This window comes from Strongylocentrotus purpuratus, unplaced genomic scaffold (assembly GCF_000002235.5).
Source record: "Strongylocentrotus purpuratus isolate Spur 01 unplaced genomic scaffold, Spur_5.0 spur5_scaffold_16, whole genome shotgun sequence".
Lineage (NCBI taxonomy): Eukaryota > Metazoa > Echinodermata > Echinoidea > Camarodonta > Strongylocentrotidae > Strongylocentrotus > Strongylocentrotus purpuratus.
In genome coordinates, this window is record NW_022145601.1 from 20903139 (window position 1) to 20922097 (window position 18959).

At 36.8% G+C, this 18959-nt stretch overlaps 1 protein-coding gene across 1 annotated transcript; it reads right to left on the reverse strand.

The window, feature by feature from the left end:
- Positions 1–8678: 8678 nt before the first annotated feature.
- On the reverse strand, positions 8679–18343 carry LOC115924704 (WEB family protein At4g27595, chloroplastic-like). Its single transcript, XM_030987459.1, has 3 exons — positions 17811–18343; positions 12006–12514; positions 8679–8794 (listed from the first exon to the last, which is right to left on the reverse strand). The coding sequence occupies exons 1-3, from the start codon at positions 18341–18343 to the stop codon at positions 8679–8681; spliced, it is 1158 nt and encodes a 385-aa protein (XP_030843319.1).
- Between the last annotated feature and the right edge of the window lie 616 nt (positions 18344–18959).

Sequence of the window (18959 nt, forward strand, 5' to 3'; positions counted from 1 at the left end):
TTTTTTCTTGTGTATTACTATTATTGACTAAGGCATTATTTTCACAGACTCTCGCATTCAACCGATAGAGTTTCAGTTTAGTCTCCAGATGGCTACAATATTCGATTCGTGACATAACTACCAAACCTCGAATACAAACTTCTGCAGAGCATAATCGCTTTTGGAGGAAAATTGACCAAACAAACCCAACCGCGTAAACCATATTGAGGCTCCATGATGAATTAGGAAACATGTACTGCGTTATTACCATCATTGCGTATATAGACACAGTATCTAGCAAGGATGTAGCCATATTTATTTTATTTGTATGCGTTCTATCCAGCCAGATTAAAGCTGATCTGAGGCATATCTCGAATTTTGCAAAGCGTTTCTTAGACTCTTCCTATGTCTTTCATTGGATGATGCCAAAGATGCCTCACTATGAAATAACGGATTTAGTCATTCGGTGATGATAATACTAGGAGTTGTATTTCAGATGTTTCACTTAGATAATGGAATATTTTCGAGGCATCTGGACCAGGTTCTTGGTAATAGCGAAGCATAATAGTTATACACACTGACTTCCCTTTTCCATTATGTTGTTCTCCTTTACATCAGGCGAGTTCCTCTCTAGTCTTAAAGATGCCATCCATTGACGTTGGCATGGTGACAGCAGGAATAAAAGTACTTGTTCGTTATCCAACATGCAGCATGGCACACCATTCTAGATTATATAAAACAAAGGATTAAAAATCAAATGTTGGCCTTTGCATCACTCAATATTAACCTAATTTTCGACAGCTATCTTCTTTGCCCACCTTGGTTCTATGTGGCCCATGCAGGATCATGACCCCCCCCCCCCACCAATAAAAAAAGAGCAATGATTTATTCATTAGGGATACAATTATCCATGTCTATCGGTGGCTCGGTGGTAGAGCACTAGAGCAGTCTTATAACCGGGAAGTCCCGGGTTCGTAACCAAATATGGGTGCTAGTGCTCTTTTGGTAAGTCAATAATCCTTATCGCCGAAACCCTATAAGAAGCTTGAGTTCTGGGAAGAGGTGAAAAATAATTCATGAGCGTTATCATTGTATTATGCCAGTGTGGAAGAAAATCAGATAAAAAATGTTCCCTGAAAAGCATGGCCCTTCAAATGCCTTAATATTCTAAATATGGCATGTAACATCATAAGAATCGGGACGGATTTTTATGCCACATGTTCGTGTAGTTCCATATTCATCTTCAGTGCTTGTAACTTTTCCAAGACTGGGCCCAATTTCTTATCATTTTGATGATTCCAGAACCTTGCAGTACACCAATACTTATATGCTAGATGATCGCGTCACCTTTATCTTAAAACCCGTAGCCTTCACTGGTCGCTTATACTTACAAGCAAACACGGCTTTTCTTAGCAGTCCTGTAAAACAATCCATCACTATCAAACCAAGTGAAACCAAACCATGCTTGTATGAAACATAACCATCTATTCTGAAGCAATTATGATGTACTGCACATAATAATTGTACACGTCAACCCATTTCAGTTAGGCCTTTGAAACTCTCCGATTTGGGGAATCCCCGTGTGTCCTTCGCTTTCACAAAAAGAATTCCAAACAATCAATATCCAGACAGGACTTGCAGGGTCTAATATTCACACACTAATCGATTCACGCTGAAAGATAATACACTTGTCACCTATTACGCTTACCATGTAGATCAAACTCGAATGTTATGCTCTAATATATACTGCAGCTGGCAGGCGCGTAGCCGGGGGGGCGGTGGGGGCGGTCCCCCCCCCCCCCCCCCCCAAAAAAAAAAAAGAGAGAGAAAGAAGAAAGGAAGAGGACGTAGGAAGAAAAAGGATTAAGAGTCGAGAACGGTACAACGAATCGACTTCTTTCTCTAATAATTTAATAAAACGTCAAGGCTTCCGCGCTTCGCGCGGGAGGGGCGGGGGAAAACTGAATTCAGATAAGGATTAAGAGTCGAGAACGGTACAACGAATCGTCTTCATCTCGAATAATATAATGAAACGTCAGAGCAAATCGGTCAATGCGTTGTGATTTTATACCATTTTTTTTTATATCGCAAAATTACCGAAAAACCTGCCAGAAATGGTCAAATTGGCAAAAATGGCATAATTCGACAAAGTTGACCACTTAATTCATCACTTTCTGGGACACAAATAATAAATAAAATTATCAGACACTAAAATATCATCTTTGTGGTAAAAAATACAAAAAAGAAAATTTATATATCTATTACCGTTTTGAAAACAGAAGCCAACAAAATAAGTCATTTTTGCCATTTTTTGCGAATCAGCAGATATAAAAAAGTTGTGAAAATAACTAAGTCCGCCTAATTAATATGCGTAATCAAATGTGTAATCAAATCAAAACCGAACATGATACATCAGTGAAACCTTTGCATATCAGACAGGTATCGAAATATATTTCATTTGAAATTTAAACGAATCATGAATATTCATCAAATAAGCAAATTAGGTCATTTCAGCTAATTATATATTCGCGCACTCATCATGCAAATTAGGAAAGTCAAACTGTTCATTTGGGGGCATTTTTAAAATCATATATTCATAGATCATATTTACATCAAATATTAACCTTATATTCCAATTATATTTGCAATGCCAATAAAATATGGCGATGGAAATTACTTGGATCACCGTAACAGCTATTTCCTCATGTGTTTCACAAATTATTCAGAAAAACTGATCATATGATAAGAATTTGTAGACTTTCAGCTACATCACAGTATATTTGCCTATTTAAAAGATGTCAGATTTGAGGATTTATGACGATTTTCCGAGAAACCATTCAACAGGCCATAACATTCCACAGGGACTGAGTTTCAGAGTAGCAAAAACGTTGGTGATCCCAGTACAGTTGTGGCTACCTTGAGTGTAAATAAAAAATGATTCAATGAGTGAAACACATGAGGATATTGCATTTTTGTAGGGGAGTTTTATACATTGAGGTGCATTTTCACCACGCAGAATAGCAGTGCGAGTCAATGGGCGATCAGCGGGCCATGTCACACATGGCTGAAAAGACAATATTCTAATTAAATAATTAACATATTTCCCACATGCCTATAAAAATGAAACTACACAGAATTGTAGTTAAAGGTATGCTTAAAATATATGTGAAATAAAAATTGAAAAATATTGTTTAGATTTTTTTAAATACATTTACACAAATTGCTTTTTCTTCCAACTGACTGCTGTTGTGTGTGTGTGTGTTCGCGGGGAAGACTGTTTGCACAGGCAGTGTGATCACCCGAATAATAGTCGCATTCTGTGCCTCGATACTTTGCTAAAATGATTTGAAAATGCGTGAAAGCGTCGACTTTTAGGTTCTTTCTGAATTACAGCGAAACCTATTTGATGTTGGTGCTTGAAACCGATTCAACACAGGACAAAGGTTCTTTTTTTTTCTCTTTTTTTCCTAGTTAAAATAACATTATAGGCGTACGTGTCCTTCATTCTTGTCGACTATATATAATAAAACACAATATTCTTTTCGTTGCCATGATGAATGTTAACATAGATCTCTCTCTAATTCTCTCTCTCTCTCTCTCTCTCTCTCACACACACACATACTTACGCGCAAACTTTTCCCCCTGTAATTTTGATTTTGATATAATTCCATATCAAAGCAATACAAAAATTCTTTTCGTCATAATAACGTAACTAAAATAATGTAATACATGTGCAATTCATTAATTACGATCGAACATCAAATCGAATGAAATCAGTAATAATATAAAACAAATTATACCTCACTCTCTTACTACCGAATCCACTATTCGCCTCAAACACACACACCCTCTCACATACATAATGATCGCTTGAACACATATTCATTTGAATTTCTCCTTAAAATTTTTCTTTTGAGGTCGCCATCCTAGTCAAGCATCGCTTACGATGGCGTTCTCTAGCACTTTTCCACAGGTAGTTAGGATAATTCTTTAAATTCGTAATACTATACTATAGAACGTAAAGTTCGTCGTTACATATATTTGTAAATCATCTTTTGACATGAAGTTATTATTGTTCGCATATTTATATCATACCTTCTGTTTACATGTTTTTTTTCTTCAGATATTGTATTTTGAAAAATGCAAAAAGAAAAGCAAAGAAAACTAGATTTGTAATACTTGTTTGGTACAAGTATAGGTGGGCTGGTCCAGCTAACATTTTAGACAAAATGAAGGGCACATTTGAGATAGCTAATTGTCTCAGCTACATCATACTCGAAGTTCAGCGTAAATGAAGCTAAAATGACGTAGATGTTGCCCGCGAAAGACGGGAATGTAGAATCGAGTTTTGAGAAAAAGTCATGTCCCATAGAGAATACACGCAAAATGTGAAAAATTGACATGCCTCCTTTAATCGCAAAAATACGCCATGATACCTTTGTCAAAATGAAGAATAGTACTTACTGCATTTGTAGAAATTTGTCTCAGCTAGAACATATTAAAATTTGGAAGAAAATTGATCAATATTTACAGAGATACAATCAATTTTCCATAAATATGCTGACGTCATAATATGCAAATTGGAATTTTGAGTTCGGAGGCCATTATGATGACGTCATGAGTTAATTGAGGGTCAAATGAGACATGAAACAATATTTCCGAATCATACTCTTTTAAAATATGAAAACGAATTGGGGTCACCTTGCATCCTAAAGAGCTACAATGGATTTTGTATAGGCGTGTTTTTGCCCATATATGCTATGTATTACAAGAGCTCGCGCGCATGGAGATTTATGTTAAACGGTCGATCATTCCGTTATTAATAGTCATAAAGAGACAAACATGGTATCAATATGTTTGTAAATATATGTGGTATATTATGAAAGAAAAAAAAAAGGCAATTCAATGTTGTGCAAAAGTTTTACGCGCGAAAACGCGCGCGCATGCTCGTACGCGCGATTTTTTATAAAATGCTTAGAATGGCCTAAAACGTATGCAAAATGATTTTCAGACGATTTTGAGCATTTCAAAATTTTGCGCGCGCATTGACGCGCGGACGTACGCGCACGCGCGCGTTATTTGACCTTTTATTGACCGGACGGATATTGACCTTGATCATGATAAATATGAACGAGAAATACCTTTTGGTTATGAAGATATGATCATGAGTTGATTTTCGTAAAATTTTACAAAATGGCGCCTAGATGACGTCATCAGTGAAGGTCAATGTTGAAAACGTTATTGTGCTTTGTACATATGTCTATACATATGTGTGCCAAATTTCTAGGCATTTGATTGAGCCATTTCCAAGTTATCTTGTTCACAAAAAAGTGGTTAGAAATAAGAAAAATATATAACTAGAATTTAATTCGTCACGAAGACGAATAAGGTGGTCTGTCTAAGTCTTATGATAGATTTGAGAATGGGACAAGTTATATAGACATGTAAACAATGATGATCATGATGAACATGGTGATGATCATGATAGTAAAGGTGATGATGATGATAATGATAATGTTATATGACGATAAAAACGATAATGTTAATGATGATGATGAGAATAAGCATGATCCTGACAACTGATTAAAAAAAATGAGGAAATATTTAGATAGCAAATAGTCTCAGCTACAGCATACTAAAATTTGGGAGAAAACTGTTGAATAACAACCGAGATACTGGTCAAAACACCTTGTCATGCAGATTCATGTTTTGAAAAAAGTGACCTCCCATAGACATAACACGCAAATATGACAAATTATGCATTGTCGCCTTTAATCGAATATTTAATTATGATGACGTCCTCTAAATGAAAAATAAATGGCATATTTCTGATAAAGAATTATCTCAGCTACAACATATCAAAATTTGGATGAAAATTGATCAATATTTACAGAGATACAATCAATTTTCCGTAAATATGATGACATCATAATATGCAAATTGAAATTTTGAGTCCGGAGGCCATTATGATGACGTCATGAGTTAATTGAGGGTCAAATGAGACATGAAATCATATCTCCAATTCATACTCTATCAAAATATGAAAACAAAATTGGGTTCATCTTGCATCCTAAAGCGCTACAATGGATTTTGTATAGGCATGTTTTTGCCCATGCATGCTATGTATTACAAGAGCTCGCACGCACGGACATTATCTTAAACGGACGCTCATTCCGTTATTAATGGGCAGAAAAAGGTGAACAAGGTATCAAAATGCTTGGAAAAATGTGAAAAATATGATGACATAAAAAATTTGGCGATTTTATCTTGCAAAATGCCATTTCGCGCGAAAACGCGCGCGCATGTGCGTGTGCGAGTTTTTTTGCGAAATGCTTAAAATGGCATGAAACGTATGCAAAAAAAATTTGAGACAATTTTGAGCATTTTTATTTTTTGCGCGCACGCTGACGCGCGGACGTACGCATGCGCGCGCGTTTTTTGACCTGAAATTGACCGGACAGATATTAACCTTAATCATGATAAATATGAATAAGAAATGCCTTTCCGTTATGAAGATATGATCATGAGTAAAAAGTACCCCAAAAAACACAAAATGGCGCCTGGATGACGTCATGAAGATTTGATGACCTTAAAAATGTTTCTGTCACGTCTCATGACAATGACCTATGACTGTGCCAAAATTGAACGAAATTTACCAAACCGATCTTGAGTTATCCTGTTCACAAAAAAGGGGGTAAAATAAATAAAAATAAAGAATAAATAAATAATAATAAAGAAGAAAGAAAATTCTGACGAAAACAATAGGTGATCTGTCGGAAACGACAGACCACCTAATAAATAAATAAAGGCAATTCTAACGAAATTATAAGGTGGTCTGTACGTTATACAGCCCACCTGATAAAATCAAAATCCCAAACAACGCCACTACCATCCACAACTCTCCCATCTTCACACATACACACTCGCACAAGTATATACACCACAATAACATAACGTCACAAGCAAGAACTCCATCACACCACAACAGCCTCCCACCCACACCCACACACGTAAACATAATTTACTTGTCACGATCGTAAACTGTATATATACTTTATATCAAGCTATGAGAATTACATAGAGACCACCTCGCTCTCCAAGAATTAGGCGACTGATTGTATTTCATATTCTCGAGATCAGCCCCCCCCCCCCCCGCCCCCCCGCTCCAGCCCGTATGAATATCATAATGGCGTTATGAAGGTGAAGGCGGCTATTAGCTTGTGTATATAGATTGGAGACGAAAAAAGATATAGATAGTAGTACGAGGCAGTGTCTTCTTGGAATACCTTCTAAACACTTTGATTTATAGTTTTGAGAGGAAGGCCTATTTGTAATCACGCTCATTTGAATATGCAGTATTAACAAGACAAGACCATTACATCACAGGATATAACAATACTTCTAAATAATATTTACCCATAACCCACTAACCAATACAGTGTTAAAAAATTAATACCAAATCATGCTTACAACTCATTTCGAGTATTAATCAAGCAAACTCGTGTACATGTACAAGCTTTCTTTATACGAGTTCATAAATAAGTTTTAAGAATTTGGTCAATCAATGTTCGACAAACTGGGCACTTCGGATTGTCTCTTCTGTAGAGAATCAGAGAGCAATTGTAGCATGTGCTTGTGTGTCCGCAAGGCACCAGAGCAGAGTTCTTTTCGGAATCTAGACAAATAATGCAAGAATTATCCGTTTCCCGTCTTTTCATCTTGGCTTGGGTATCCTCGAGAGCTCTTTGTTTGGTAGTTAGTGCAGCTTCGGTCCTACACAACTTTGTTTCCGTTGCAGTGAGTTTTGCTGCAGTGTTAACATCGAGTCTCTTCTGCGTCGCAGTGAGTCGAAGGATTCTTTCGTTACCATCTGCTAGCATTTGCGCCAGTCGACTCTAGTCTCTGCATCTTTGGACTTGACCAATTCGGTCCGCAATTTCTCCAGATCCTTCTGGGTTTTTGCGAGTTTCCTGTTTGTTGTCAGTGCTTCAGTCTCCTTTTCGGAACGTTCCATTCGAGACTCAAACTTCAGTTGAGAGATTTCGTCTTGTGTTTTATAGACCAAAGCATTACTTTCACAGAGTCTCGCATCCGACAGTTGGAGTTTTAGTTTAGTTTGCCAATGACTATCACATTCGTTTCGTAACATACCTTTCAAATCTCGGATAATTTTCTCGTTTTCTTTTGACAGTAATCTCTGCTTTTCATCGAGCTTGATTTTATTTTCTCTGAGTTTAACTTGTTTCAAGTATAGTCGCTTTAGGAAGAAAACTGACCAAACAAACGCAATAAACAAATTGCCGCTCCATGATGGATAAGAAAACATATACTGCAACAGTACGATAACCATTGCGTACTTAGACACATTACGTATCGAGAGTGTATAGCCATATTTGTTTCTTTTCTGCGTTCTATCCAGTCATATCAAAGCTGGTCTGAGGCATATCTCGAATTTTGCAAAGGGTTTCCTAGACTCTTCCAATGTCTTTCATTGGATGATGCCAAAGATGCCTAACCATGGAACCACGGATCTAGTCTTCGGTGATGTTAATTCTAGGAATTGTCATTCAGACATTTCACCTCGGAAATGTAATATTTGGGCAGCATGTGGACCAGGTCCTTGGTATTAGTGAAGTCTAATAGTTATACATAATGATTTTTGTTCTCCATTGGAGAGCTAAAATGTTTTCCTCCTTACGTCAGATGCGTTCCTCTGTAGTCATAAATATTTCATCCTTTTTAAGGTGCCCGATGACAGCAGGGTTGAAATACTTTTCGGTTATCCAGCATCCAGCAGGTAACACCACTCTAGATTCTAGTAAGAAAAGAAGACAAGGATTACGATTAAAGTGTTGTTCTTTGCATCACTCACTATATATTCTTTTCGACAGCTATATTGGTTCTATGTGGCCCATGCAGGATCATGATAAATAAGAACAATTCATGTGGAATGGTCTTTTCATCAAGGCAGTTAATGCACGGGTATTTAATAGGGGATATTTGCATTTATAGTTATTTCAACATACTCCAACAGGTCTTTCTGTTATCTTCACTAATTTAATCACATGAACAATACAATGTACATCTTTTATAATCGTATTTACAAGACTTTATAACGGAAATTATTTAGTAAACTTGATGAAATCTACATCTCACTTCGACAGTTTTATCAAAAATAACGCTTGTACAGCTCAAATATGAGAATGTGTAGATAGATATTTGTTATTTTGTAAATAACATTACACGGTATTTTAAACTTCTTCAATACCCTACCAATTAACAGTAAAACTGGAGACGATGGCTCAGTATTAGAGCAGTCTTGTAAACGGAAGGTCCCGAGTTCGTAACCAAATTTGGGCGCTAGTGCCCAAAGGTTCGACATTAATCCTCATTACCAAAACAATCGGAGAGAACTTAAAGACGTAAAGTTCTCTGGTTTCTTATACTTACAGGCAAACACGTGCTTTTTAGCAGTCCCGTAAAACAAACCATCACAATCAAACCAAACCAAACTTTTTATAAAGCATAACAGTCCATTTTAATTAGGCTATTATAATACACTGCACACATGTGCTGTACACGTCTTCTTATTTCATTTTGCTCTTGCCCTTATTTTATTATTTTAATATCTTGACAACAACAAATTACAAGAAGAAAATTGTACAAAATGAATAATGTTTTACGTACTTTGATGTGTTCTTCTGCACGTCTTTTCACCAAAGAGAAGAGGAAGAAAAAGTATTAGGAGTATAGTTAACGAGATCATGGACGATATTTTCCACTATAGTTTCCTGTGCCTCGATACTTTGCCAAAATGATTTGAAAATGCATGAAAGCGTCAACTTTCAGGTTGTTTCGAATTACAGCAAAACCTATTTTAAGTTGGTGCTTGAAAATGATTCAAATAGGACAATGGGTCTTTTATTTCCCTTTTTTCTGTTTAAAATAACATTATACGCTTACATGTCCTTCGTTCTTGTCGACTTGATATAATAGAAAATAGGCCATTCTCTTCATTACCATGGTGACAATTTAGATAGATCTCCCCCTATCTCTCTCTCTCTCTCTCTCTCTCACTCACGCTCTCTCGCTCTCTCTCTCTCTCTCTCTCTCTTCTCTCTCGATCTCTATCTCTATCTCTTTCTCTCACATCCTACCCAAGGCCTCACACCCCACCCACACAAATACACGAAACACCATACACAGCAAGGTGACCAGGGGGTGTTTCATTAAGCTGTGCGTAAAGTTAAAGGTACTTTGTAACATTGTGATGGTTGATTTCACAAATCTATTGAATTAGGATGTAAAACACATACAATTACGTTTGTATGTATTGACTATCCAACTAAAATGCACCAAATCCGAAATTAATTGACTTTACGAACGATTTGAATATGGAGAGCCAAATGGGATTCCCAAAGTTTTTCCTGTCATTTTAACAAAGTTTGACTGTTTTCCTATAATCTCTATTAAATCATAGCCCAAAATACACTTTGCATTAGAATGTTTTGTTAATTATAATAAGGTTAGTCTACATTTGCATATTTCAACTTTAGCTTATGCAATTAAAAGGATTTCAGAATCCCATTTGGCTCTTCACATTCTAGTCATTCGTAAAGTCATGCGTGACTTTACGTACAGCTTTATGAAACACCCCCCCCCCTGCTCACAATCATATTCACTTTAATTTTGCCCCCCCCCCTCCCCCCTCCGTACACATAGTCCTGGTACATTAGTTTCAACGAAATATTTTGGGCCCCTATACAATGTAAGCTTCTTTCAATACCTTCACTAAGGTCTCCCCGATATTGGCCAAAAGGTATGATGAAATCGACCGTGAAGCCGTACCTTGCAAGATACGTCACATAGTTGCCAATTCGTGTTTGATTAATCGCAACTACAAAAATCACAACTTTCTGATTTTTTACAATCGGTTTTAGCTCACACTTACACTAAACTGTTCGTCTTAATTGTCCGTTTCGATTAAAAGCCCACCTTCGTATAGGTCTGGAGTTCCTCTTTAATAAACATAATAAGTTGACCAAAACCACGTATAGGCTAACCCAGGGCCATGGATCTGAAATTCCTCCAGTTTTTTAATATTTTTTAGAAATCCTCATCACCAACGTCGGCTCGGTCATGTTGATGCAATATGGTGAACTCATGATAACTGAATGAAAACATCGTCATTAAATTATACTATGTTATATTTTAAAATCACATAGAAACCACCTCATTGCCTAAATATTAGGCAATATTTTCAATATTCTCAAGATAAGCCCCCCCCCCCTTTTTTTTGTTGTTGTTGTATAGCCCGTACTTGCGTTATGAAGATGAAGGTGGCTATAAACTTGTGTATAACGATTGAAGACGAAACAAAGACTATGCAATAATACGAGGCAGTATAATCTTTGAGTACCTTCTAAACACCTCGAATTATATTTTTGAGAGGTAGGCCTACTTGTAATCATGATCATCTGAATATGCAGTCTTGACAAGACAAGACCGCTACATCACAGGATATTTGAAATTGAAATTTGAAATTTATTAACATTTATTTTCTTCTTAACGGTACAATGTGAAACACTATGTATATACAAATTATTATGTAACAATGATTGCAACATAGAGAATACAGTAAATAATTCAGATAACAGAATGAGGCGAAAACCCGAAAAGCATAGATTGTGTCCGTAACGCTCATAATAAATTAACACAAGTTAATATTGAGAGAACAGTATATAAAGATATATCTAAGTAATAACCTACCCCACTGAACCAAATAGTTTTACAACAATACCAAAGAATGCTTACAACTCATTTCGAAGTATTGATCAAGGAAAATCATGTGTTTGCTTTCGTAATACGAGTTCATAAATAAATTTTAACAATTTGGTGAATCAATTGGCGACAAACTGGGCACTTCGCATCATCTCTTGAGTGCAGTGTCAGAGAGCAATTATAACATGTGTTTGCATGTCCGCAAGGCAGCAGGGCAGTGTCCCTATCGGAATCTAGACAAATACTGCAAGGAGCATCTGTTTCTCGTCTTCTCAGCTTGGCTTTGGCATCGTCAAGAGCTCTTTGTTTAGCAGTAAGTGCAGCTTCGGTCGTACCAAGTTTTGTTTCTGTTGCTGTGAGTTTCCTCTTTGTTTGCAGTGTTTCAGTCTTCTTTTCGGAAATTTCGTCTCGAAGTTTGTTCATTGAAATTTGAGTCTCAACGTCGAGTCTCTTCTGCGTCGCATTTATTTTAGCGATTCTATCGTAGAGTTCTGCGTTCTCCTGCGCCAGTTGACTCTCTGCATTTTTCGACTTGACCCATTCGGTGCGCAATACCTCCAGTTCTTTTTGTGTGTTTGAGAGCGTCCCGTTTAAATTCATTATTTCAGTCTGCTTTTCGTCAAATTCGGCTCGAAGTTTGTTAAAGTATATTTGGTTCTCAACCTCGAGTCTCTCCTGTGCCGCAGTGATACTAAGGTTTGCTACAGAGAGTTCTACGTTCTTCTGCGCCTGTCGACTCTCTGCATCTTTTGACCTGAACAATTCGGTCCGCAATATCTCCAGTTGGTCATGTGCTTCTGAGAGTTTCCTGTTTGTTTTCAGTGTTTCTGTCTCCTTTTCAGAAAGTTCGACTCGAAGTTTGTTTAAGTAAATTCGGTTCCCAAAAAACAGGTTAGTGATTTCGTTTTGTGTTTTATGGACTAATGCATTACTTCCATAAAGCCTCGAATTCGACAGTTTTAGTTTCATTTGAGTCTTTCGATGACTATTCCATTCGTTGTGAAACCTACCTTTCAAATCTGAAATCTGTGCAAGTAGCCCAAGCATTGTTTTTTCGCTTAAATCTAGAGGCATTCTCTGCACTTTCAATTTCTCCGGTTTTGGGGGAAGTAGTCGCTGCTTGTCTTTATTATCTCTGAGTTCACATTCTGTCCAGTACAGTCGCTTTAGGAGGAAAGCAGACCAAACAAACTCAACTAAGAAAAACAAATATCCGCTCCAAGTTGGATAAGAAAACATATACTGCAATGGTACCATAATCATTGCATAGCTATACACATTATGTATCGAGAGTGTATCCATATTTGTTTTATTTTCCTGCACTCTATCTAGTCAAAATAAAGGTGATCTATCTTGGACTTGGCAAATGGTTTCCTAGACTCTCCAGACGTCTTTCATTGGTTGATGCCAAAAATGCCTCACTGTGAAACCATTGAGTTATTCTCTGGTGGTGATAATTCTAGGAGTTGTAATAGACCTGTTACTTGGGGAAAAATAGAATATTTCGCATCATCTGAACAAGTTTCTTGGTATAAGCAAAGCATACTAGTTATACAGAATGACTTCCTTTTCCATTAGAGATCTAGGATGCGTTTCTCCTTGACGTCACACGGGGGTTTTCTCTCTCAGGTATTCAGCATCCAGCATGTCACACCATTCTAGATTACAGAAAGAAGAAGAACGAAAAAAGGATTAAAAACTTAATTTTGTCCTTTGCATCACTCAATATTAAACTCTTTTTTTCGACAGCTTTCTTTTTTATCCACATTGGTTTTATGTGGCTCATGAAAGATCACGAAAAGAAAAGAAAAATAACGAGCAGTGGTGTATTCCTTAGCGATATTATTATCAAGGCTGTTAATGCAGTGGTATCTAATAGAAGATATGCATTTACAATTTTTTCAACATACCGTTACAGGTCATTCCGTAATCTTGAGAATTTTAATTCACATGAAAAAAGACATGTTCATCTTTGGAATCATATCATAAGTCTTCATAACCAACACTGTCAATCACCTCGTAACTTCATCTCAAACTATTCATCAAACAACTCAAATATCAGTAAACATAAGTATTGTTACTTGTTTATCACATTCCACGTTTTATTAAATTTCGTCAGTACCCTGAAAACGACCAGTAAAACTAGACACGATGGCTCAGTGGTAGAGCAGTTTTCGTAAACGAATCTATGCGCTAGTGCCTATCAGTTTGGTATTAATCCTCATTACCAAAACCATCGTAGAGGACTTAAAGATTAAATTCATAGACAATCAAAAATATGTCAACTAACGTATCACCAGAAACTGGAAAGCTAACAGATGGCCATCGTACAAGTTTTAGGTCAACTAATATCGGGTGATTTATACAAATACAAAACAACCACCTCCATAGCAGCTGGGATATACGAGAGATTCGCCCGAAAAATGTTTTAATGACGTCACTATATGGACCAACACTGCCCAAGCAGACGACATCCCATGAAGAATGAACATAATTGAAAAGCTATTATTTGTCAAATTATAATGAGTTTAGTGTATATAAATGTAAAGGCATGTCAAACCATTCAAAAGGGGTTATGACCCGATTCTGATAGCTAATTTTGTTTTGCTTGTAAATACACAGGATAGGGGTTAATTAACAATCAAAGAAAACAGACTTTCGAATTGAAAACCCCCGGAATGATATTAAGGACGGCATTTGCTCCCTCTTGAAACGCCGGACATACCGCGTTGTGTGCAGCTGAATATACAATGGCGTCTTATTTTGTTTACAAGCGACAGATTCCTTTATTTTTGTATCGCTGCATTTGTCATCAAAATAAAGCCATGCGCGGGGTTTAGAGTGAGGCGATAGATCTTACATTTAGCCTGACGGTAGTGAAGTAAGAGAAAGAACTCAAGAGAAGATGAAAACACAGGCAATGAAAATGTGTGAGATGTCATGGGACATCGTCTGCTTGTGCAAATCATGTCCATACTGTGATCTCACACATTTCAGCAGGGTTCGGAGAGCCCTTCAGGTGCTATGCCAGGGCTGTATTTAAGCGTTTTGTAATTTATAATAATCATTACTTCGAATGTTTCCAAGCATTGAATTTTGATAACATTGTCGAATCAAAGTTTCAACTTTGCAAAAATGCAAATAAAGTAAGTTTTTAAAATCAATGAATATCTACTTTAAGGCCCCTGGTTGCTAATACTTACAAGCAAACACGTGTTTTCTCAGCAGTCCGGTAAAACAAACCATCACTATCAATCCAAGTGAAACCAAACCATGCTTGTATGACTATGAAGCACAACTGTTGTACACGTCATCACAAATCACTTACGCCTATGAAGCTCTCCGATTTGGGGAATCCCACTCAATGATGCCGTCGCTCTCACACAAACAATTCGAAACCATCAATAGCCACACAGGAATTGCAGGGTATACTATTCACACTCCGATACACACCCACTGATACACAATATCATTTTCACTTACTTAGTTTACGATGTATAAAGATCAAACTCGAATTTTATGCTCTAAAATAAACTACAGCTGCGGCCATGTAGATCATGAAGGCCAATGAAACTGCATGGTGAAAAGCGAATGTATTGTGATCAATTGAAAATGCTGGCTTGGAGAGAAAATATATATTGCTTGATCTTAGAAGTTATATGAAGATATACTACTCGCTTTTGCTGTTCTTTTCTCCTTCCCATTGTGCTCTTGCCCTTGTTATATTATTTTAATATCTTGACAGCAATAAACAACAAGACAAATATCGTCCAAAATTAATAATGTTTCACATACTTTGTATTTGTCCTGCACGTCTTTTCAACAAAGGAAATCTACTTTCGAAGTAGCGAACGCGATCGTGGACGATATGTTCTGCTATAGCTGTGCCTCGATACTTTGCCACAATGATTCGAAAATGCATGAAAGCGTCAACTTTTAGGTTCTTTCCGATTTACAGCGAAACCTATTTGATGTTGCTGCTTGAAACCGATTCAACACAGGACAAAGGGTCTTTTCTTTGTTTTTTTCTATTTAAAAATAACATTATACACGTACGTGTCCTTCGTTCTTGTCGGCTGGATATAATAGAAAATAGGCCATTCTCTTCATTAACATGGTGACAATTTACATAGATCTCTTTCCCTCTCTCTCTCTCTCTTTCTCTCTTTTTCTCTCTCTCTCTCTCTGTCACACACATTTACAGACAAACTTTTCCTCCGTAATTTAGATTGTGAAATAATTCAATATCAAATCAATTATAATAATTTTTCAAAATACTGTACTTTTTCATTATAATAACATAACTGAAATAATCCAATACATGTACTATTCATAAATTACGTTCGAAGATAGAAAATGGAAAGAAATCAGTAATAATACAAAAACAAATGATATCTCCCTCCCTTACTACCCAATCCACTATTCGCTACAAATACACACACACCTTCTCACAATATACACTGACAAACCCATATACACAAAGATCGCTTGAATATATATTCATTTGAATTTCACCTTAAAGTGATGGTTCAGTTCTGTTGCAGAGGGCGCTACACAAAATATTTTTTTGTGAGATAATGAAAAAATGAGTGTCAAATTTGAAAAAAACATACAATTTATATGACAAAATCATCAGGTTCAGAGACGGCTGAAATATCCATAAATATAACAATTTCTAATACTTGTGTACCACCAAAATATTAAATAATTAGAAAAAGCCGTTGAAAAAACAAGATAGCGCCTTTTACGTCGTAATTAAGTCAATGTCGATGTTGGCTTTTTTGTTGGCATTTTCGTGTTGGTTATATTACGCACAACGAGCCGGCCCATATATTGTTATTTTTTATTAAATAATTAATTAACGGGCACCACATTTTTTTTGAAAGTGGAGCTGAATTGGAATGATCGTATTGACTAAATTTCACACATTTGGGATCTGAAATTACCTTCATAGCAATTAAAACACGGAAACACTATTACTCTTCATGAAAGTACATTGTATAGATACTTTATATATTAAAGATAAACTTGAGTTCTGGTAAAAAAAAAAAAAAATTAATTCTCACAGAATCAAACGAAACTTACAATGAATGTTCAAGATTACAAATAAATGACATGTGCCAAACAATTTTGGAAGAAAATGTATACTGGCAAGCATACAGACAAGGAAATCAAGGTAGTACCAGCCCCGACACCATGTGTGTTGACCCATACATAGCTTTCTGTGTACAGTGCAATTACTTTACCAAGACTCGGTCAAATTTATTATGATTTTGATGACTCCAGAACCTTGCAGGGCACACCAATACTTACATGCTACATGATAAACTGTTTCTGATCCTTTCCATACCTTTTCTTTCACAATGCAATCGCATTACCAGTACTAAAGTTTATCTTTAAGCTATGACAATTACATACAGACTACCTCGGTGTCCAAGAATTAGGTGACTGATGGCATTTTCAATATTCTCGAGATCAATCCTCCCCCCCCCCCCCCCCCCCCCGCTCAAGCCCGTATGAATATCATACTGGCATTATGATGGTGAATGCGGCTATATTAGCTCGTGTATGTAGATTAAAGATGAAACAAAAATTAGATAGTAGTATGAGGCAGTGTCTTCTTGGAATTCCTTCTAAACTCCTCGATTCATAGTTTTTAGAGGAAGGCCTATTTGTAATTACGCTCATCTGAATATGCAGTCTTGACAAGACGATACCATTACATCACAGGATATAAGTATCTATTAAAGTAATTGACCGATCCCACTAACCCATAGAGTCTGAAAGCAATTTCAAAGCATGCTTACAACTCATTTCGGGTACTGAAAAAGAAAAATCATGTATTGGCTTTCCTTATGCGAGTTCATAAATAAATTTTAAGAATCCGATCAATCAATTGACGACAATATGGGCACTTCGCATTGTCTTTTCTGTAGAATTCCAGAGAGCAAGTGTAACATGTGCTTGTGTGTCCGCAAGGCACCATAGCAGTGTTCTTATCGGAATCTAGACAAATAATGCAAAGATTATCCGTTTCCTCTCTTTCAAGCTTGGCTTGGGCATCTTCGAGATCTCTTTGTTTAGCAGTAAGTGCAGCTTCTGTCCTACCAAGTTTTGTTTTCGTTTCTGAGAATGTTGCTGCAGTCTCAGCATCGAGTTTTTTCTGCGTCGCATTTATTCTAGCGATTCTATCGTTAAGTTCTGCGTTCATCTGCACCAGTCTAAACTCTGCATCTTTAAACTTTACCGATTCGGTCTGCCATTTCTCTAGTTCCTTCTTGGTTTCTGAGAGCTTCCTTTTTGTTTTCAGTGTTTCGGTCTCCTTTTCGGAAACTTCGACTCGAAGTTTACTCAAGGACAGATGTGTCTCAACGCCGAGTGTCTTATACTTCGCAGTGATTTTAGCAATTTTATCGTTAAGTTCTGCGTTCTTCAGCGCCAATCGACTCTCTGCATCTTGCGACTTGACCAATTTGGTCTGCCATTTCTCTAGTTCCTTCTTGGTTTCTGAGAGCTTCCTTTTTGTTTTCAGTGTTTTAGTCTCCTTTTCGGAAACTTCGACTCGAAGTTTATTCAAGGACATCTGTGTCTCACCGTCGAGTGTCTTATACGTTGCAGTGATTTTATCGATTTTATCGTTAAGTTCTGCGTTCTTCAGCGCCAATCGACTCTCTGCATCTTTCGACTTGACCAATTCATTCCACAATTTCTCCAGTTCCTTTTGGGACTCAAACTTCAGTTGAGAGATTTCGTCTTGTGTTTTATAGACCAAAGTATTACTTTCACAGAGTCTCGAATCTGACAGTTGGAGTTTCAGTTTAGTTTGCCAATGACTATCACATTCGTTTCGTAACCTACCTTTCAAATCTTGGATAATTTTCTCGTTTTCTTTTGACAGTAATCTCTGCTTTTCAACGAGCTTGATTTCATTTTCTCTGAGTTCAACTTGTTTCAAGTATAGTCGCTTTAGGAAGAAAACTGACCATACAAACGCAATAAACAAATTGCCGCTCCAGGACGGATAAGAAAACATATACTGCAACAGTACGATAACCATTGCGTACCTAGACACATTACGTATCGAGGGTGTAGCCATATTTGTTTTATTTTTCTGCGTTCTATCCAGTCAGATTAAAGCTGGTCTGAGGCATTTCTCAGATTTTGCAAAGGTTTACCTAGACTCCTCTGATGTCTACTAC

Excerpts from the sequence above, each read along its gene's own strand:
- LOC115924704 (XM_030987459.1), bottom strand. The coding sequence starts at position 18,343 with ATGTCCTTGAATAAACTTCGAGTCGAAGTTTCCGAAAAGGAGACTAAA. Across the intron at positions 12,515-17,810 it reads CTCGAAGATGCCCAAGCCAA|GTCAAAAGATGCAGAGAGTC; the intron begins GCTTGAAAGAGA and ends CGAATTGTTCAG. Across the intron at positions 8,795-12,005 it reads AGAAACAGATGCTCCTTGCA|AATCTAGAGTGGTGTTACCT; the intron begins GTATTTGTCTAG and ends TTTTCTTACTAG.